Source organism: Zeus faber (genome assembly GCF_960531495.2).
Source record: "Zeus faber genome assembly, chromosome: 8".
NCBI classification, from domain to species: Eukaryota; Metazoa; Chordata; class Actinopteri; order Zeiformes; family Zeidae; genus Zeus; species Zeus faber.
In genome coordinates this window covers 32082544-32105414 of record NC_137195.1, presented here as the reverse complement: position 1 = coordinate 32105414, position 22871 = coordinate 32082544, and the positions used below count along the sequence as shown (strand labels likewise).

Sequence of the window (22871 nt, the reverse complement as noted above, 5' to 3'; positions counted from 1 at the left end):
AGGGCACTGGCCAACAGGCTGAGGGAGGTGATGGACCTGGTCGTCCATCAGGACCAAACTTACTGTGTGCCTGGTAGGTCCATTCTGGACAATGTGTCCCTAATTCGGGATATTTTGGACGTCTCTAGTTCTCTGGGCATTGAAACTGGGCTCATTTCGCTAGACCAGGAAAAGGCGTTTGACCGGGTTGAGCACCCTTACCTCTGGAAAACTCTGGAGGCTTTTGGCCTCAGCCATGGTCTGATAGCCATGATCCAGGTTTTGTACCAGGACATCGAGAGTATTCTGAAGATTAATGGAGGGCTGAGCGGCCCTTTTAAAGTGCGTAGAGGGGTGAGACAGGGCTGCCCCCTCTCAGGGATGTTGTACTCTCTGGCCATAGAACCATTGCTGTGTCAATTAAGGACGAACATCGAGGGTGTGTTTCTAAACGGTCTCGAGAGAAGCCACATTCTATCAGCCTATGCGGACGACGTCATTGTCTTAATAAAGAAACAGGACGAAATCAGCAAACTGGAGGGGATCGTCAGGGACTTTGGGCTGCTATCAGCAGCGAAAGTCAACTGGGGCAAAAGCGAAGCGCTGGCTGTGGGCGGATGGAGGGGGGGACTCTTAAAACTGCCAGGAGGCTTACGGTGGCGAAGGGATGGGTTAAAGTATCTGGGAGTGTTTTTAGGGAGCGAAAGTGTGGTGGGGAAGAATTGGGAAGGACTGCTAGGAAAGATACAGGGCAAGCTAAGAAAATGGAGGTGGGCACTGCCACAGCTGTCCTATAGGGGCAGGACGCTCATTATTAACAACCTGGTGGCCTCACAGCTGTGGCACAGAGTGGCCTGTGTCCAACCACCAGACCTGCTAGTTAGGAAGATACAGGCCGAGCTGATAGACTTCTTTTGGGGGCGGAATTTCCACTGGGTCAGGAAGGAAAGGGTCTTTCTGCCTAAAGAGGAAGGGGGGCACGGTGTGGTGGACATCAAAAGCAGAGTGGCAACTTTTAGGTTACAGTTTGTGCAGAAGTTGTTAACGGGGTACTTTAACGTTTGGAAGGACGTGGCGGCCTTGGTCTTAAAGAGGACTGGGAGGATGGGACTTGACCGCTCGTTGTTTTTAATGGACACGAGTCTTCTAAACAAGTCGGGCTTACCCCGTTTTTACCAGGAGCTTTTTAAAGCATGGGGGTTATTTAAGAACAGGAAAAGGGAGGCCGCAGATTCCCTCCACTGGCTCCTGGAGGAGCCGGTGATCGGAGGAGCCAGGCTGGATGTGCAGGACGGGGCCACTCCAGCACTGAGGAGCATCCTGAGGGAGGCCGGGGTCCTGACCCTGAGGCAGGTGGTGGCGGCGGCGGGGAGCGACCTGCAGGACGGCGAGGCCATGGCGGAGCGGCTGGGGGTGAGGTCCACCAGGATCGTACACCTGGTGCTCAAGAGGTGGAGGGAGACGCTCACGGAGGAGGAGCTGGCCCTGCTGAAGGAGTACGGCGAAGGCGCGGAGGAGCCAAACTCGGAGGATCCCTTTCCGGAGATGACCCTGACCCCCAACCTGGAGGGGTCCTCCGGGAAGCTGCTGCACAGGGCACGTTATGCAGAACTGGACCTGCACACAGCCAGCGGGAAGGCCTTTTACAAAGAGTGTGTGGTTGTTTTAAATAGGAAGGGACTGGAGGGGCGGCAGGACACTGTCTTGAGGGGACGGCTCCAGATGGGGGGACAGGAGGAGCCGTGTTGGAGGAGTTTTTACAAAGCTCCCTCCAAGAAAAGGACGGGGGACCTCCAATGGAGGGTCCTACATGGAGCCATAGCTGTCAACAGCTTTGTTTCTGTTTTTAATCCCACGGTCGCAAATGAATGTCCATTCTGCAAACTGCCAGAGTCCGTGTTTCACTGTTTTGCAGAGTGCGACAGACTTTTAGAGCTTTTTAGTCTTTTAAAGGAAAGTTTTAAGCTCTTTAAGGAGGAGTGGTCCAGAAACTGTTTTATTTTTGGGGCTAGATACTACAGGGCCAACGCAGAGAAATGGCGACTGCTTAATTTTCTAGTAGGGGAAGCGAAGATGGCCATCTACCTCACGAGGAGGAACAAACTGAGGGGAAAGGAGAGTGTTTTAGGAAGAGTGTTTGTAGCGTTGGTCAGGGCCAGAGTCTTGATTGATTTTAACTTTCACAGACTGATGAAGAGTCTGGACGTCTTCATCAAGCTGTGGTGTTTTAACGACGCCATCTGTTCCCTGGTGGAGGACGACCTGTGCTTCCAGTCTGTTTTTAACGTGTAGGACTCTGTTAGTGAACCAAGTGTGTTTGTTGTATTGTCTGTAACTGTGAACTAGAGAAAATGTTAAAATAAAGATGCTTTAAAAATCAAAAAAATCTCTCTCTCTCTCTCCCTCTCTCTCTCTCTCTCTCCCTCTCTCTCTCCCTCTCTCTCTCTCTCTCTCTCTCTCTCTTGGAGGTGTGAGCGAGCGGAGCGTGTGAGCGTTTGGTAGAGTGAGTGACTTTCTCTCTAACTTTTTCTATCAATTGCATGTTTATAATTATTTGTTGGTGACGGGTTTAGTTTTTTGTGGGTTGTAGGGTGTGCGCACAGCGGGTGGGGGGTGGTGGTGGTAGTGGTGGTGGTGGTGGTGCGGGTCCGCAACCATGTCGGACCTCACCAGGCTAACGAGGAAGCACGGAATTAAGTTGCCCGTGGCTTCCTCGGTCTCGGTGGAGGACTGCAGCCTGGCGGTGGGGAAGGCTGTCGGCTACAGCAGCGTTGTGTCCGCAGCGCGGATGAACAGCGCGGTGGTCATCTTCCTGGATGGCGTAGACAAGGTGAACGCGGTGGTGGCGAGCGGCGTCACGGTGAACAAAATGTTTGTTCCCGTCCTGCCTCTCTCCACACCGGCGAAGAGGGTGAATTTGGCGAATGTTCCGCCGTTTATTAAGGATGAGACCCTCACTAAGGAACTGGCGAGGCACGGGAAGGTGGTGTCGCCAGTTAAAAAAGTCCCGTCGGGGTGCAAGTCGCCGCTGCTCAAGCATGTGGTGTCGCACAGGAGGCACGTCCTGATGGTGTTGAACAACAGGGATGCGGAGTTAAACGTAGCTTTTAAAATCAGGGCGGATGAGTTTGACTACGTGGTGTTTGTCAACACTGACACCACCAAGTGCTTTGGGTGCGGTGGGGAGGGACACCAGGTCAGGGCATGTCCAGGTAAGAAGGCAGACGGCGAGACAGGTGAGGGGCAGAAGGGTGGACAGGACAAGGAGGGAGCACAGGAGGGGGCAGGTGAGGGTCAGAAAGGGGAAAAGCAGGCGAAGGTGGGGGCACAGGAGGGAGCAGGTGAGGGTCAGAAAGGGGAAAAGCAGGCGAAGGTGGGGGCACAGGAGGAGGCGGGGGAGGGCCAGAAGGAAGGAGGGGGAAAGCAGGTGAAGGTGGGGGCACAGGGAGAGGCAGGTGAGGGCCAAATGGAGGCAGGGGAAAGACAGGTGGAGGTGGGGGCACAGGGGGAGACAGGTGGAGGGCGGAAAGGAAAGGAGAAGAAACAGGTGAAGGTGGGGGCACAGGAGGGGGCAGGCGAGGGGCAGGGGAAAAAAAAGGAGGGGGGGGAGGGGAATGTGGAGCCGCAGGAGGGAACGGGTGGAGGTAGACAGCGCAGCCAGGTTAGCGTGGAGACACGGGGGGAGGCAGGCGAGGGTCTGGAAAAAAGGCAGGTAAGGGTGGGAGGACAGGAGGGGAAGGAGGAGGGTCCGGAAGACAGGCAGGTGGGTGCGGGGGGACAGGAGGGGACTGGTGAGGGAAAGGAAGCTACGGAACAAAGTCAAAGGAGTGCAGGTGACGTAGCTAGGGAGGAGGAGGCACTGGAAGGAAGTGACTTTGAGATGGGGGACGAGGACGATCGGGTGAGAGTCCCCCGGCTCAAAAGAAAGTCCAACAAAATGGCAGGAGACTCTCAGGCGAAGAGAGGGACAGCAAGCCAGGGGAAGGCAAGTCAGGAGGTGGAGCAGGGAGGCTCGGAGTCAGAGTCCTGGATGGAGGAGGACTCTGCTGCAGACAGTGAGGGGCAGGTTTTTCTCGGCGTAAAGAAGAAAAAGGGCAAAAAAAGCTACAGTGTGGGCAAAATAAAAGCGTTTCTGCACAGGACGAAGAATGTGAAAGGGATTAAGGTGGAGGAGTTCTTCTCAGACAAAGAGTTGCTGGCGAACGCGGCCCAGCAACAGATGAGGAGTAAGGGGAGAGGAGGGTTCACGGACCAGGAGGTGTACAGGCTAAAGAAAATAGTGCAGAAGATCAGGAAGGAGCTGAACAACGGAGAGGATGGGGAGGAGGTGGAGGTGGGTGCTGCTGTTCGGGCTGTTTCCCTTTTCCGTTGCAATGAGTGACTTTAACATCAGCACGCTGAACGCGAATGGGGCCAGAGACGCAGCTAAGAGGTCTCTGCTGTATGAGCTGATGGAGCAGAAGAGGCTGGATGTGCTGTTGGTGCAGGAGACCCACAGTGACTCTGGCAATGAGGCTGACTGGAAGAGGGAGTGGGGGGGGGAGGTGGTGCTAAGCCACAAGAGCACCACCAGCGGGGGGGTGGCTCTTCTCTTTTCTAAGAGCTTTGCCCCAGCATCCTTTGAGGTGGAGGAGGTGGTGGAGGGCAGACTGATGGTGGTGAGGGCAGCATTTGAGCATCATAAGTTTGTCTTTATAAATGTGTACGCTCCCACCACAGGACCACACAGAGTCACTTTTTTGCAAGTTTTAAATGGGGTTTTAAGCAAAGCTCGTACTGGGGAGTTTTTGTTTCTAGGAGGTGACTTTAACTGCACCGAGAACGACCTGTTAGACAGGAACCACTGTGAGCCTCACAGAGCATCGCAGAACGCGATGAGGCTGCTCTCAAATGAGAACGAGCTAACGGACGTGTGGAGGAGAACCAACGGGGATGAAGGACAGTACACCTGGGTGCACTGCAGAGGCACCTCTTTATCGTTGGCCAGACTAGACCGGTTTTACTGTTTTAAGCACCATTTTAACATTTTTAAGGAATGTAGAATGGTGCCTGTTGGTTTTACCGATCACTCCCTGGTTGTTTGCCGTGTTTTTATCGCCAATGTAAAGCCCAAAAGCGCATATTGGCATTTTAACACCACCCTACTATGTGACTCCAACTTTAAAGATGCTTTTAGGTTTTTTTGGGAAGGTTTTAGAGACAGAAAGCAGGATTTTATTTCCTTAAGACTGTGGTGGGACTATGGGAAGAGGGAGATAGAGCAGCTCTGTCGGCAGTATACTCTCAATGTCACACGGGACATCAGCAGATCTATGAGGGATCTGGAGACTGACATTGTGGAGTTACAGGGTGTAGTGGAACCCACTGGGAATCGAGATCACATTAAGGACCTCAAGTCTAAAAGAGCTGCTCTTGCAGACCTACTAGGCACCAAGGCGCAGGGGGCGCTGGTCGGCTCTCGCTTCCAGAGCGCAGCACTGATGGACGCACCATCTAGTTTCTTTTTTAGCCTGGAGAAGAGCAACGGGCAGAGCAGGTTTATCCACGCCCTGAGATCAGACACAGGACAGGAGCTCAGGAGGCCGGAGGAGATCCGGACGAGAGCCGTGGACTTTTACACAGAGCTGTACAGAAGTGAGTACGAGGAGCAAAAAGAACTGTTTTACTCCTTTTGTGGGAATTTGCCCAGGGTCCCGGAAGATGTCAGTGCGGTGCTGGGGGAACCTCTGACCCTGCAGGATCTTTCCACGGCCCTGCAGAGCATGAAGGGGGGTAAGGCCCCTGGCATCGACGGGATTCCTGCGGAGTTTTACAAAGAGTTCTGGGAGGAGTTACGGGAGGACCTTTTAATGGTTTTTAATGAAGTTTTTAAAGATAAGTTATTGCCAGTCAGCTGCAGGAGGGCAGTCATCACTCTCCTACCCAAGAAAGGAGACCTGCAGGAGATCAAGAACTGGCGTCCTGTGTCCCTTCTGTGCACGGACTATAAAATCCTGTCGAGGGCACTGGCCAACAGGCTGAGGGAGGTGATGGACCTGGTCGTCCATCAGGACCAAACTTACTGTGTGCCTGGTAGGTCCATTCTGGACAATGTGTCCCTAATTCGGGATATTTTGGACGTCTCTAGTTCTCTGGGCATTGAAACTGGGCTCATTTCGCTAGACCAGGAAAAGGCGTTTGACCGGGTTGAGCACCCTTACCTCTGGAAAACTCTGGAGGCTTTTGGCCTCAGCCATGGTCTGATAGCCATGATCCAGGTTTTGTACCAGGACATCGAGAGTATACTGAAGATTAATGGAGGGCTGAGCGGCCCTTTTAAAGTGCGTAGAGGGGTGAGACAGGGCTGCCCCCTCTCAGGGATGTTGTACTCTCTGGCCATAGAACCATTGCTGTGTCAATTAAGGACGAACATCGAGGGTGTGTTTCTAAACGGTCTCGAGAGAAGCCACATTCTATCAGCCTATGCGGACGACGTCATTGTCTTAATAAAGAAACAGGACGAAATCAGCAAACTGGAGGGGATCGTCAGGGACTTTGGGCTGCTATCAGCAGCGAAAGTCAACTGGGGCAAAAGCGAAGCGCTGGCTGTGGGCGGATGGAGAGGGGGACTTTTAAAACTGCCAGGAGGCTTACGGTGGCGAAGGGATGGGTTTAAGTATCTGGGAGTGTTTTTAGGGAGCGAAAGTGTGGTGGGGAAGAATTGGGAAGGACTGCTAGGAAAGATACAGGGCAAGCTAAGAAAATGGAGGTGGGCACTGCCACAGCTGTCCTAAAGGGGCAGGACGCTCATTATTAACAACCTGGTGGCCTCACAGCTGTGGCACAGAGTGGCCTGTGTCCAACCACCAGACCTGCTAGTTAGGAAGATACAGGCCGAGCTGATGGATTTCTTTTGGGGGCGGAATTTCCACTGGGTCAGGAAGGAAAGGGTCTTTCTGCCTAAAGAGGAAGGGGGGCACAGCGTGGTGGACATCAAAAGCAGAGTGGCAACTTTTAGGTTACAGTTTGTGCAGAAGTTGTTAACGGGGTACTTTAACGTTTGGAAGGACGTGGCGGGCTTGGTCTTAAAGAGGACTGGGAGGATGGGACTTGACCGCTCGTTGTTTTTAATGGACACGAGTCTTCTAAACAAGTCGGGCTTACCCCGTTTTTACCAGGAGCTTTTTAAAGCATGGGGGTTATTTAAGAACAGGAAAAGGGAGGCCGCAGATTCCCTCCACTGGCTCCTGGAGGAGCCGGTGATCGGAGGAGCCAGGCTGGATGTGCAGGACGGGGCCACTCCAGGACTGAGGAGTATCCTGAGGGAGGCGGGGGTCCTGACCCTGAGGCAGGTGGTGGTGGCGGCGGGGAGCGACCTGCAGGACGGCGAGGCCATAGCGGAGCGGCTGGGGGTGAGGTCCACCAGGATCGTACACCTGGTGCTCAAGAGGTGGAGGGAGACGCTCACGGAGGAGGAGCTGGCCCTGCTGAAGGAGTACGGCGAAGGCGCGGAGGAGCCAAACCCGGAGATGACCCTGACCCCCAAGCTGGAGGGGTCCTCCGGGAAGCTGCTGCACAGGGCACTTTATGCAGAACTGGACCTGCACGCAGCCAGCGGGAAGGCTTTTTACAAAGAGTGTGTGATTGTTTTAAATAGGAAGGGACTGGAGGGGCGGCAGGACACTGTCAGGAGGGGACGGCTCCAGATGGGGGGACAGGAGGCCGTGTTGGAGGAGTTTTTACAAAGCTCCCTCCAAGAAAAGGACGGGGGACCTCCAATGGAGGGTCCTACATGGAGCCATAGCTGTCAACAGCTTTGTTTCTGTTTTTAATCCCACGGTCGCAAATGAATGTCCATTCTGCAAACTGCCAGAGTCCGTGTTTCACTGTTTTGCAGAGTGCGACAGACTTTTAGAGCTTTTTAGTCTTTTAAAGGAAAGTTTTAAGCTCTTTAAGGAGGAGTGGTCCAGAAACTGTTTTATTTTTGGGGCTAGATACTACAGGGCCAACGCAGAGAAATGGCGACTGCTTAATTTTCTAGTAGGGGAAGCGAAGATGGCCATCTACCTCACGAGGAGGAACAAACTGAGGGGAAAGGAGAGTGTTTTAGGAAGAGTGTTTGTAGCGTTGGTCAGGGCCAGAGTCGTGATTGATTTTAACTTTCACAGACTGATGAAGAGTCTGGACGTCTTCATCAAGCTGTGGTGTTTTAATGACGCCATCTGTTCCCTGGTGGAGAACGACCTGTGCTTCCAGTCTGTTTTTAACGTGTAGGACTCTGTTAGTGAACCAAGTGTGTTTGTTGTATTGTCTGTAACTGTGAACTAGAGAAATTGTTAAAATAAAGATGCCGTAAAAATCAATCTCTCTCTCTCTCTCTCTCTCTCTCTCTCTCTCTCTCTCTGTGCTGCCCTTCCAGTTCACTTGGGCTCGGATGTCTTTCAAACTGTCAAAAAATCCAGGTCTCTGGTGCTGAAGAGAGGGAAGGTTACAGTCCGGTTCCGCTTCTCCCTCTGAGGTATCCAGATTCCATCAGTTACAGAAAAACCCATAAAGAGTCTCGGGAAAATCTTTAACTGCTCCCTGCAGGATGCTGCCTCCATCAGAGCAACTACCCAAGAACTAGAGGGATGGCTGAAAACTGTTGACAGATCAGGACTACCGGGGAAATTCAAAACCTGGATATACCAGCATGGCATCCTACCCAGGATATTGTGGCCTCTGCTGGTGTATGTATTCCCACTGTAAGCAGTCAAGGGGTTTGAGAGGAGGATTAGCCGCCACCTCCGTAGGTGGTTGGGATTGCCAAGAAGCCTTAGCAGCATTGCCCTGTATGGCAACAGCAATAAACTGACACTCCCCTGCAACAGTCTGACTGAGGAGTTCAAGGTTGCCAGAGCAAGGGAGGTCTTGCAATATAGGGAGTCCAGGGATCCAAAAGTTTCCCAAACAGGCATTGAGGTTTACGCCACAGAGCGCTGGTGGGATGGCTGTTGGCAGAGCAGGACTGGGCAGCTTACCAACCTCCAACTACATCAAGGCAAAGGGGAAAGAGAGGCGGGACCTGGTCCAGAAAGAAGTACCGTTCGGTACCGCTGGCGACACAACCAAGTGCTGATGGTAATCGCTGAGTCTATCTGTAGCGCCATCGACCAGAGCAAGCGTCTCCCAACATCAAGATGAGAAATTGCATTCGTGAGAGCGGGACAATATCCAAACCCGCACCCAAAAGCCCAGGCAGGCCTTCTTGGGTCAGCTCGTGACTGGCAAATGAGGGTGGACCTGGAAACCCAACTCAAATTCCCCAAAGCCATCGTAGAGACCACCCTGGACATTGTGCTGTTCTCGGAAACATCCAAACAAGTGGTCATGTCATGAAAGGTGCTGTAGAAAGGGGTGGCGTGCAAAGTGTTTGCCCATGGAGGTGGACGGCAGGGGCTTTGCGAGCAAGTCCTACTTCCGAAACACCCTATGATCCCAGGTACTATCACTGAGGATGTGTCTAAGTGCATCATGTGATGTATATTACTATTATTTTACGAGCGTCAGTCAAACTATCTCTCTCTCTCTCTCTCTCTCTCTCTCTGACTGTGTGCTGCCCTTCCAGTTCACTTTGGCTCTGATGTCTTGCAAACAGTCAAAATCCAGGTCTCTGGTGCTGAAGAGAGGAAGGAAGTGGAAGTGGAAAACTACTGGAAGGGCAGCACACAGAGTAAAGTGGTAAAGTACTGGAAGGACGGCACAAATGTACAGAGTTGTACAATATGGAAACTGAAAGTTGAGTTATGGACTACGAGAGAGAGAGAGAGAGAGAGGGAGGGAGAGAGAGAGAGAGGGGGATGTACAGAGAGGGGTGGCTAGAGAAGGAGAGGGAGGTTCCAATGGGTACTGCATCTTCACCGCATCAACATCTTACCCGAAGGCACCAGGCTTATAACGGACACTTCAAACAAAGGTTCTGTCCTACAGGTGCTCACCATCATTGGTCGATCATCCTTTCCAAGGTCACAGTATCAGGGTCGTCATTTCCTGGGATAGGAGACAAAAGCAGGGGATCAGTTTCCGCCATTATAGCCATTTGCTGCACCCCCACAGCCTTCAAAATCATAGCACGGATGATTGGAGCCACACAACTCCCAACCAACATAAGCACAATGAGGACCACTATGAGAATGAGTCCGGCCTTAGCAAGAATTTCTCCCCATTTGCTGAGTTTCATTTTGGTTAATATCGTAAGGAACAACAAGGTGCCTCATGGTCCGCAAATCCTCCTGAAGGGGTGCCACGGTCTAGCCGTGCTGTGTGAAGCCGACATTTCTAATGCAGAGTGTGGGTGCAAACTACTTAGCTTTGGCTGATGGCACTTTGGGTTCGCTGTCTGGTTCAGTTCCTGGAGTGCAACGGACCATCCATTTGGTCCACTTAGAGGTGGTGGTTTTGATGTCCTTTGTAAACTCGGCGTGACATCTCAACACGTCTGCATTGGGGTTTCTTGTGGGTATGTGGTGGAAAGTAGTCAGTCATGGTCGGGGGTGTCTGTGGCAGAGCTAAGTGGTTAGCCTCGGCTAGGTTTTAGCAATGTGTGTGGGTGGGGTTCGCTATCTTGTGTATTCACTGTGTGGGGATGCGTGTAAAGTCAAAGTGTCTGGATCCAGCTAAATGTAGAATGGGAGTTAGTATCAGGTCACACACACACACAGGGAAATGACGTTTGTGACGTCACAACCATACATTATCTATACGGAAACAGCTTCCACATTCCTTCTCACTCTGCTTCAGCTCTCCGAAGGTGATACTACCTTATCTCCTTCCCTTACAGTACTCGCCGTGGAGCAGACCAACAGCAATATTTCAAACTATTTTATTGCTCTAGTTCACAAACTTCTGTCTACCCTTTGCGCTTTCACAACAACCGTATATTTTACTCAAACTATAATTCTCCAACTAGCACGACAATTTTCTGGGCCCCCCACAATGCAGTTTCTGTTATATTTCTTAATTCTCTTTAACAACAACCTACACAATCAATCACAGTTTGGTACCATACACATTCCTTAATGACAGCTGTTTCCACACATTTTACCACTCGGCCTTCTATCACCAACTCTGGAGGGACACAGACTAAGGCCTCCTAGCCTTTGACTTACACCGATGGCAACGTGGCCCTGCAGTTCCAGTTGTTCATTTACTATACCAATAGCAGTACAAAAATTCTATCTTTTACACTATCGTCCTTTATAATTGTTGGCTTCTCCTGACCAGAGTTGGATTACAATCCTTTGATGTAAATGTGCCCGTTTTCTATAAATAACTGTCTTTTTTAATTCAATTCACAGTTGTTATATTGACAACCCTTTGTCTTGTCATCAATTATGAATTACAAATTTGGCAATCTGACCGAATTCAGAATTTTGGTTCATAAAGGAGGCACGCGATCCCGAAGACACACAGTGTCAACAGTTCCTGACAGTCCAACATTGCTAAAACAGATTTTTATGAAAATGGCTCTGCTCACCAATTTTTCCTAGTTTTGTCATTGGCTGACTGGGCCACAGACCAATGCGTGTCTGAGGACGGCGGCACCTCCTGGCCAGCTGGTCAGATGACAGCCTGTAATTTACTGCCTATACGACTGAGGAAAGAACACACAAAGTCAGTAAAGTTCATACAGTACATACATAGTTTTATTACAACAGGTACAGCAATGGTGCACTCTGATCTGATACCAAGGTATGAGTGATGAGACAGGGTTCTGTCTCATCTTATAGCCCTTCTCCCCGCTGAAGTCTATTTTACGAGCTTTGGTCAAACTTCTCCCCCTCTCTCTCCTTCTCTATCTACTCCTCTCTGTCCATCCCCCTTCGTCTCTCTCTGTGTCATAGTCCATAACTCAGTAACTTAAAATTAGCTCAAAATGAGCTGAATTGGCTGATTCTGAATAGATCACTCAGGTGAAGTGTCCAGGTCTCCACGCCATGGCCATGTTCATTCCTCCATCTTCTTGTTTGAATATTGTGATTATTTGCATCAAAGTATAGTGTCATGATCTCCGCCGTCATCTACCTTCCCCTCCCCCTCCTTACCTGTCTCATTAATCCAACTCCATTCACCTGCGCACACAGCTGTTCCCGATCTGTAATCTAACCACTATATATGCCTCTCTCACCAAGTCACCCATTGCCAGATTGTCTTCGATGCTTGCACCAGACTCTCCAGCGTTCTCCGGACTGATTCCCCGCTACCGACTCTGCCTCGCTCCAACAACGTATCCTGCCTGTCTTCCGTCTGCTCTACAGATAAAAGACATAACAAAATATCCCTGCCTGTCTTTGTGCTGCAATTGGGTCCCAACCACACCCGTTACATATAGAAGCAATGTGAAGTGATGGTGAGTCTCAGAATGACTGAACAAAGAACTCCTTCAAAGAGCTTGTTAGGAGCTTCCAACATCTGTACTCGGCAAAGATAATGATAAGGTCTTATCAAAAGGGGCCCCTCTCGCTATGCACATGTACCCGCCCTTAAGAATATATGACCAGCTTGCTCCGATCATCTGTGTTATGATTTTGAAGGCTGTGGGTGTGCAGCAAATGACTAGGATGGCGGAAACTGATCCCTTGCTTTTGTCTCCTCTCCCAGGAGATGCCCATATACAACGCCAAAAATACTGTTTTAATTTGCAACATTTGATTCGCTACATAGACTCATTAAATTCTTAAGTACTCTTGTGCCCATATGCTCTGCAATATGCCATACCCGAAAGCCTGTTTGTTTTATTTTTAGATGTGTTGATTTTTGGCTGTTATTTTGGTTTGTTTTTGTACTGCTTCTTAATATGTGGATGTTCCAATCCTTAGGGGGTTGAAATCTATTTTACAGGCTTCGGTCAAACTTCTCCCCCTCTCTCGAAGTCTGCAACTTTCAATTTCGATATTGTACAACTCTGTACATTTTCCACTCATTCTGTGTGCCGTCCTTACAGTAGTTTTCCCACTCGGGGGAGCTAATAAGATAAGACAGAACCACGTCTCTTACCTTGGGATCAGACCAGAGTGCACCATTGCTGTACCTGTTACCGCTACGTAAGTACTATACGAACGTAACTGACTTTGTTTGTTCTTCCCTCAGTCGTATAGGCAGTAAATTACAGGCCGTCAGATGAAACAATTAATTTTTTAATTAACTTACTTTACTTACTTTTACTTTTTTAAACCTGTGCGGTCAGCAGGCTGGGCATACAACACTCAATTTCTAAGGCCACCCCACACCCAAACTCATGGATGTTGTCAACATGGGTTTTTGGCACAGAGTTAGAAAAATAGATCGATTTTTTGAAAGATTTAGGTGACTATGTTATTTCAAACCGTTGTATATCAATAACCAATAACTGGTTTGCACAGGTACTATAATGTAGGGCATGGAATCTGAAATCGAAAAAAAAAAAAAAATCACTCAAAGTTTCCGTCTTACTCACAACAATGTCTGATGCAATCAAATCAGGAAAATAATTATATACACATATAAATATATATGTTAGGTGGTGGTCAGGGGGGAGGAACCCAATTGCAAGACATGGTTTTAGGGAGTATTGACAGGGGTTTATTGAGAACACACAGGGACTCCGGAACAGGCAACAGACGGGGATCAGGACCGGCAGGGACTCACGACCAGGTAGGGAATCCGGACTCAGGGACCAGGAGCAGAGGAACCGGCAGGGAACCAAGAGTCCAGGGCACGCACGCACGTACCCCCAGAGTTGGGCAAAAAAAGAGTACGCACCCATCAGGCAGACGCCCGGGGAGCTGGAACCCTGCCCAGGCCAACAGGGCAGGTAGGCGGAGGCCTTCTGGAGGGCAACCAGGGGGCCGGTTCCGGGAGCCAGGCCACTCAGGGGGTTGACCCGGCCTCAGGGCAGCTGAGTGAGAGGGCTCCGGAGTGCGACCAGGGGGCTGTGTCCGGGCGCCAGGCCGCTTGGGGGGTCGACCCGGCCTCAGGGCAGATGAGCAAGGCCGCTCCGGAGGACGACCAGGGGACCGGGTCCAGGCGCCGGGCCACTCGGGGGGGGTCAACCCGGCCTTAGGGCAGAAAAGCAAGGCCGCTCCGGAGGACGACAAGGGGGGCGGGCTCAACCTCGGCGGAGGTGGGGGACCGGCTCGACCTCGGCGGAGGCGGCCTGCAGCTCGGAGGCAGGAACAAGGAGCCGCAGGGAACAAGGGCGCCCTCGAGGACCCTTTGGGCCGTGCCCTTTCCCGGCGAATCTCTGGAGGTCCGAGAGAAAAACACGAGGCGCGACCCCCAGAAGGGGGACTGCTCGGGATTCTCGGAGGCAGGAAGGGACCAGGCAGGTATCGGTGTAACCAGGCTCAGGCCTGGAGGCTTGACCAAGGCCGTGCTCCAGGGTCACAACACCGCATCTGATATCCGGGAGTGAGGGCGGGGGGCGAGCAGTCCGAGGTGCCTGGAAGGGACGTCCAGGCCGGGAAGCCTGCTGGCGACCAGCCTGGACGTTGGGATTAAGAATGAGTTTGGTGAAAAAGTGAGAGGCGAGATTGAGATGGTTTGGACATGTGTGTAGGAGAGTTACATTGGGCGAAGGATGCTGAGGATGAAGCTGCGAGGAAAACAGGAAGGCCAAAGAGAAGGTTTATGGATGTGGTGAGGGAGGACATGCAGGCGGTTGGTGTAAGGGGGAAGATGCGCAGAACAGAAGGTATTGGAGGCAGATGATCTGCTGTGGCGACCCCTAATGGGAGCAGCCGGAAGAAGGTGTGATATTCAGTAGTGTTTGTGGGTTTCAAATCCTTAACTGTTACTTTTGTTTCGGTAAGGCTGGTCATTGTTTAAGTATAATCGAACAGCATTATTACTTTTTATTTTTTACTCAAGAAATAAAAATTCGATTTGACATTGACTAAGACAGCTTTTGATATACAGTATAAAATTTAGCAAGTACTTTAACAAGTGGAATAATTTTGGTTTTATACACTCGAGAGGTAATGGATTGTGTACGTGCGTTTACTAAAAATTGAATCACTAAAATAAATGTAAAATACGTTGGCCGTATCAATGGCTTTTAATTTTGGCATTCAAAAAATGTTAAGTTTCAATTTGAAAATAACTTTGATAAATGTTGTTATTGTGTATTGATTGATTAACCAACCTGTCTATTCAGTGTTTTATTTCTCCAGTTTTAAGCAGGAATCCACTGGCGGCAGTTTTGATTTTTGACCAGTGTAGATGTGACTGCCTCTGATTGGGAAGACTTGGAGGACTGACAACAGGATTGATCGAAGAGAATTGCTCTACAACTGAGTTAGGCCATAAGATGTCCAGCATTCAAAGGTCCTTGTTAAATAATGATATTATTGCTATTTGTATTTAACTGATTTGCAAATTTGATTATTTAATAGGCTCAATTGGAATTATTTTGAGATGAAATTCATGCAACTATATAAATGGAGAGACATTTCTATTTTCCTGATATCCTGCTCTGAGACAAGCCTACTCCTGCATTTCCAAGAAGGTCTGTGAAGACCTTGTGTACAGAGATCCAGTTTGGCCAACATCAGGCTGAATAACTTGGGACATTTTCTTGACAACAAACAAAGTTCTATTATGTGAAATTAAATCCAAACATTGACTCCTGCTGCTTCTCCCATCCACCGACGAACATGAAGTGTTTGGCCTCCAAGTACAGCGAACGCACAACTGAAAAAGGTGTTGTGCACAGTTGAGGGGCCTAATCAACGATGCTGCTTTGACCTGCATTCGGTGATGTCACTGCATCAGACAACACATCAAACTGAATGACTGCAATCTGAAATTTTTACTCCAACTGAGAGCTGTCGAATGACTGACCACCTGGAGTCCTGCTGGAAATGATATCTGTGTGATTACCTCAGCCTCAGTACACAAATTATTAAATGTTCTCTAAGAAAAACTACATTCTTGTAAGAATATTGGCGAATTCAAATGAAATAATTTCCAAAATCTGAGGGAAAGTTTCGAATAGTTAGTAAATTTAATTATTAAGTAGAAAGAGATTTAGGCACAGATTATAGACGAGAGTGATTGCTTAATTCATTTGCAAATATGTTAGTAATAGCCCTACTAGATTTTAGATGGTCTTAATTTGAATGCTGGCTATGTCATTGTCATTATTTATTTTTTTATATATATATATATATATATATGTTTTTTTTTTTTTTTTAATAAAGGTGTTGATTGGATTGGAAATGCCAAATAACATCGAATATTCCTCTAATCAGACTGCAGAATGATGTGACTTACAGTTGAATACTCCCTGGCCAAAAGGTAAGACTAGCAAAGTTTAGGATAGGTATAGTATTGAATAACGCTCAATTATAAAACGTTTTAGTATGTGAATCACATTTTTCCTTACCCTCTCTAGTTGCTTAACTTATTGAAGTTATGTGGAGCCTCCGGTAATGTTTCTTCTGCCACATGACAAATTTATTTAGACTGATTTTGAGTTTAATGGTAGCACACTAATTTGATGATTTATTAATGGTTTATTGATCTGCTTGTGTGGTGGATACACAGGACTTCCTAAAATACTTAGAACATGATCAGTTTATGTTTCCCTTATAACTCCAGCGAGCACAAAAGAACGTTCATTATTTGAGTAATGACATTTATTTTTCTCCTCAGGGTTGCACCCTGGCATGGCCTTTCTTGGCTGTTGTGGTTGTTTTCAGATTGTGAAATATGGAAATGCTTGCCCAGCCATTAGACGGAAGAACGTTTGTTGATTTTCAAACAAGCTTTTGCACAAGCTCCATGTGGGTTTTCTGGATTACTTGAACTGTGGATGAGGGAGACGGTTTTATGTTAGCTGTGTTGTTGCAATCTTATGGAGATGAATTAGGTCATTTTGCAAACTATGCTCAGAAACTTAGTAGCGGGGTTACATATACACAGACACGTGTGTGAAAAAGTCTGTCCCCCTTCCTGATTTTTTTTTGCATGTTTGTCACACTTAAATGTTTCAGATCAAACAAATTTAAATATTAGACAAAGATAACACAAAATTCAGTGAATAAAGGTGTTTATTATTGAGGGGTAAAAAAATCAGAACCTACATGGTCCTGTGTGAAAAAGTGATTGGACCCTAAACCCAATATCTGGTTGGGCCACCCTTAGCAGCAACAACTGCAATCAAGCATTTGCGATAACTGGCAATGAGTCTTTTACAGCGCTGTGGTGGAATTTTGGCCCACTCATCTTTGCAGGATTGTTGTAATTCAGCCACACTGGAGGGCTTTCGAGCATGAACCGCCTTTTTCAGGTCATGCCACAGCATCTCAATCGGATTCTACTAGATTCGACTAGGCCACGTGAACTTTTTACATTTTCCATAAATTTCACCCGAAAGCCAAATATCCCAAACTTTTTGTGAGTATACATACAGTACGGGTATATATACATATATATATATATATATACATACACATATATATACATATATATATACACACACACACATATATACGCATACATTTATACAGTATACACACATATATACACATACATATATATATACACATATACCATATTTCATTGGTTCTGTACCTGTACTCTGCTAGTGCCAATAAAGTTAAGTCTAATCTAATCTACATACTACTCACAAAAAGTTAGGGATATTTAGCTTTCGGATGAAATTTATGGAAAATGTAAAAAGTTCACGCTACAGTGATATTGTATCATGAAAGTAGGGCATTTAAGTAGAAGCATGCAATGGTGATTTCCTCATCTTAAATAATTTATTGAAACAAAAGCCAACAACAGCGGTGGGTATACCACAACAATAAATGTCAATGTCTCAATAACTTGTCATGTGCCCTTGAGCATCAATTACAGCTTGACGACATCTCATGTGGTTCACAATTCGACTCAATGTCTGCTGAGGCATGGCCCCCCACTCTTCTTGAAGGGTGGCCCTCAGGTCATTGAGGTTCAGAGTTACGAGCCTCTACACAGCAACTCAGCTGATCCCATAGGTTTTCTATGGGATTCAGGTCTGGAGAAAGTGCAGGCCACTCCATTTGAGGTACCCCAGTCCCCAGCAGTTGTTCCCTTATGATGCGACCTCGATGAGCTGGAGCATTGTTGTCCATGAAGATGAAATTAGGCCTGTGTTGTTCATGCAGGGGCACAATGACTGGATTAATGATGTTATTCAGGTAGTATGGGCTTCTCACTGTACCATTCACAAAGTGTAGGGCTGTTCTGTATTGACTAGACACACCTGCCCACACTGTAACACCACCACCACCAAAGGCTCGTCTGGTGACAACAGTGGCTGATGCATAGCGCTCTCCTTGACGTCTTCCAACATCGTTGGCGGCCATCATTTCTGCTCAACGTGAATCGACTTTCATGAGAGAACAGCACTGAGGCAGACTCATCCAGGGTAAATGCTCCCTGGCCCATGCAAGACAAAGATGCCTGTGCCTGGTGGTGTGGTCAGGTACCCTTGCAGGTCGTCTAGCACGCAGCAGACACTGATGTAAACAGTTTGGAATGGTCTGACGTGACACTTGGGTGCCTCTCACCTCCCTGAAATCTGCCTGGAGTTGAGTGGCATTCATCATCCGGTTCCGCAGGGCACTGTTCACAATGAAGCGCTCATCAGTGCGGGATGTGGCCAAAGGACGTCCACTTCTATGCTTTTCTGTGACTCTTCCAGTGTCTCTGTATCTCTGTTGCAACCTGCTGATAACACTCTGTGACACTCTAAGCTCAGTGGCCACTTCCCTCTGAGAACATCCTGTTTGAAACATCGCAATGGCGAGGTACTGTTGATCAATTGTTAAGTGTCGTCTTGGTTTCATGTCAAAATGTGAACAGCATGATGAAGAGGACTGTTTAAATACCAATTCTAATTGAACCAGGAAATGTATTGGTCGATTCATGGATCAAACACCTGTTGTGAATTTTGCCGCTCAGTTCTTGTCAGAGAACAGCAAGTTGTGCAAAAAGTACTGAAACATTAAGCAGTTAGACATGTGCATTCAAAAGTTTAGAGAAGGTCAAATTAAGTTCACCTGTAAAGGTTATAGTGCATTTTAGGTTCATCCTAAAATTTCACCCGAAAGCTGAATATCCCTAACTTTTTGAGTAAAACACACACACACACACACACACACACACACACACACACACACACACACACACACACACACACACACACACACACACACACACACACACACACACACACACACACACACACACACACACACACACACACAATATATTAAAGGACAAAGCAATCTTTATCACAACTTTATTGACTACTCAATATTTTTACATGGACAATAATTGTCAAATGAGATTAAAGAATGTGCAAAGACATCAGAGGAAATTCTTCCCACACACAAAATACTTCCCAAAGCATAAATAACACCCTATTCGGAGCATGAGAAAAATCTGAAATACCTTGTGTAGATTTTCCTACACACAAAAAATTAAAATATTGATAGGATTCCAAAACCCCACAGTGAGTTTGTCGCTTCTCCCCAGAGCAAATGAGAGATTTAATTCACTAACTGGAACAGCAATTATCCATTGAAAAGTTTTCGCCATGATAACCACACAACTGGTGTGGTCAACTGCTGTGGTCAACTGCTGAACACGAAACCACCACCGGAATTTTAGCATGTAATAATCATTTATTATCAGTTCATTTGCTGGGAGCTGTCCTGATTAGTTCTCGGTTAAGTGCATCTGGATCTGCTGTAGGATGAGTAGGAAGATGGGAGGCGAGAGTCCAGTTCTTAATTTCACGCACACCTACACACTTTAGCATGTAATAACAATCATTAAGTATCAGTAAGTCTGATAGGAGGCCAGAGTCCAGTTTTTCATTTGACCCATGACCCTCTGCCTCTCCATCCATTTGAAGATACACAGGACAGAAGAGCCCTGCCCACCAAGAGATATCCAGCTAGCCAGCCATCGCTGCATGTGGAGCAGCTTGGTGTAGCATGTTCATATTCAAGGCAAGGCCTCACCAGCCAGCTGAATAGTGAAACTTGTGCTTGCTTCGTACTGGATGAGAAGCACGCCAGTGTGTGGGCCTGGCGTGCTCGGCTTGAACTGGACGGGCAGTTTCAGATAGTGTTGTGACCTGCGAGGGGGAGAATCGATAAAGTTAAGATCACTTTTATGTGCTAATATTCAAACAGACATGACTTACACTGTGTCAATTTTCAGACAAAGGTCATAAGTGGCTGAATGACTTAAAGAGGATTATTTTTGACTCTTTATGTGACACAGCTATCGTTGCTCTGCTGCACAGTGAAACACCCCAAAAATCTCTGCCGTCGCTGGGCAAAATGCTGTAAATAAATAAACAAATTGCCCTCACCATACTGTCAACATGCTGTGTCAAAGTGAAAGACTACAGTTTTTCAACAGGGAGCATGTCAGCAAGATGGAGCCATTTAAGGACAAAGTTTGTATATTTTATAATAAAACCAGTGCCTTTACAGGTGACGGTTTAAACTGAAATGAGGTGCAGTGAGGTGATGAATTGATGAGTTTAACAGATGTCGGCTTAAAATACAAATATGAGACTAGCACTTGATAGCATTTGAATAAAGGAAATGTATGACCTATAAAGTAAATCTATATACATAGATTAGATTGAATATTTGGTCTTTGCACAGCTGATCACACACACACACACACACACACACACACACACACACACACACACACACACTAAAGTAAACATGTACACAACTTCTAAATCAGGATAGCTGCTTTGGTGGTGGAAAGCAAGGGTGCACAGTAGGCCTGTCACGATAACTACCTTTGACCATTTCTTGCCTATTATATAATGATAATAATGCAAGTACACCCTTTCAAATAACAATTAACTTCTAATTCTCAAGATTATTCAGACATTGTAATATGAAAGAAACCACACAACCAAAATAACTCTCTGGCTCAAGTAACACATTATCTTCACCTGATTCACTGGCTGTGTGCGTGCAAGCTTGCAGAAGAGCCCGCTTGAGCCCGGCCCACAGTGAAACTCCGGAGGCAAGAGGACAGCAGCAGCATGACCAAAAAATTAGTTCATTACAGTCTCTGAATTTTTAAACCTTAATACAGATTTGTAGATTGCAGTATTTATTAAACTTTTCCATTTATATTTATTGCATTATATGTATGAACGAAAGGGAGGGCATTAAAGATCTAACCAGTGGACTTTGAAAGCAACTGCGCACTCTGAGAAGGGCCGAAAGGTCCTGGAAGCTGAGGAAGGAGAAGGAGGTCAAGAGAGTCCAATTCATCAAGGACCCATTCAGGTTCACCAAAGATCTGTTGGGTGAAGCAAGATCAGGGAGGCTGACCAGCCCCAAGGAAGCAGTGGAGGAGTTCCTCAAAGGGAACCACAGCGACACTCTCAGGGACCAAGCTCTAAGTGCACACCTGAAAGTTGCCAGAACTGAACCTCCAGATGAAGAGCTTGACACCTGTGAGCCAGCATGGAGAGAAGTCCAAGACATTGTACAGAAAGCCCGATCAGCATCTGCCCCAGGACCAAGTGGTATATCTTATAAAGTATATTAGAGATGCCCAATACTACTCCGCAGGTTATGGAAACTTTTGCGGAGCGTGTGGACCAAAGGCATCATTCCGTCATCCTGGAAAAGAGCCGAGGGCTGCTTCGTACCAAAAGGACTTGACTCCGCAGAAATTGCCCAGTTGCCAACAATTTCTCTCCTGAGTGTCAAAGCCAAGATCTTCTTCTCTGTCCTTGCCAAAAGGATGACAAACTACATGGTGTTTATCGACACAGCAGTCCAGAAGGGTGGCATCCCTGACTTCTCTGGGTGCCTGGAACTCACGTGTCCTCAACCAGCTAATCCGCGAGGCCAAGAAGAGCAATGTGACAGCAGTCTGGCTCGACCTGGCCAATGCATACAGATCAATCCCCCACAACCTCATCACCACAGCTATGGAGCACTATGGTATCCCCAATCACATCAAGGGAATGATCACCAACTACTTTGGAGGATTCAAGTTACGATTCAAAGCTGCCCATTTTGCAACTGAGTGGCAGGACTTGAACAGGATGGGGGAGATGGTGCAACCTGTCACGATTTCCTTTTCCATCATGGGAATGAACCTGCTTATAACAGCAGCAGGGAGGGAATATACATCAGGTCTGGACAGCTACAGCTACTCCTCTCATCAGTGGTGGAGGAGTTCAAGGTGGCCAAGTGCAGGGCTGTGATGATATTCAGAGACTCCCGCGATGAGAAGGTCAGAGGTGCAGGCGTCACCAAAAGATCAGGACTTAAGTGGGCAGCTGACTCCTCAGTAGCACAAGCAGAGAGCATGCTGAAGTTGAAGGACATCATTGGAAACCCATGCCCTGGAAGACAAGGACTCGGAACCACCCATTTCAGGCAATGGGAGAAAGCGGACCCAAGGCAAAGAAATGAACTTATCGAAGCCGAGGTTAGGCACCTGGAGGAGATAAGGCGAAGGTCCAGAGCCGTGGAACTTGGATCACAAGGAACCTGGAACAAGTGTGACCTGCCAATGCGGAAGATCTCGTGGCCTGAACTGTGGCGATTGGAGCCTTTCCGTATTTCTTTCCTGCTCCGATCAGTGTATGACACTCTCCCAACACCGACAAACCTGCACAGGTGGGGGTTGAGGGAGGATCCCCTTGTGCAAGTTCTGTGGGGAGTGAGACAGGCTCAATGGCGCACATACTGGCAGGGTGCAAGACTGCACTTTGCCTGGTGAGATACTGATTGCATCATAACAAGGTCCTCAAAGCACTGGCTGACATCTTGAAGCAGGAGAGATGGAAAAAACATCGAACCAGCCCCCTCCATCCAGTTCATCAAAGCAGGAGAGAAACC

The 22871-nt window shown here is 47.9% G+C and overlaps 1 protein-coding gene across 3 annotated transcripts in view; it reads right to left on the bottom strand.

The window, feature by feature from the left end:
* Positions 1-19346: 19346 nt before the first annotated feature.
* cep192 (centrosomal protein 192) overlaps positions 19347-22871 on the bottom strand; it is a 76348-nt gene continuing 72823 nt past the window's right edge. For all 3 annotated transcript variants that reach the window (XM_080005075.1, XM_080005076.1, XM_080005077.1), the window contains one exon: positions 19347-20110. In XM_080005075.1, the coding sequence (XP_079861201.1) occupies positions 19978-20110 (133 nt within the window). In that variant the 3' untranslated portion in view covers positions 19347-19977. The remainder of the gene's footprint in view (positions 20111-22871) is intronic.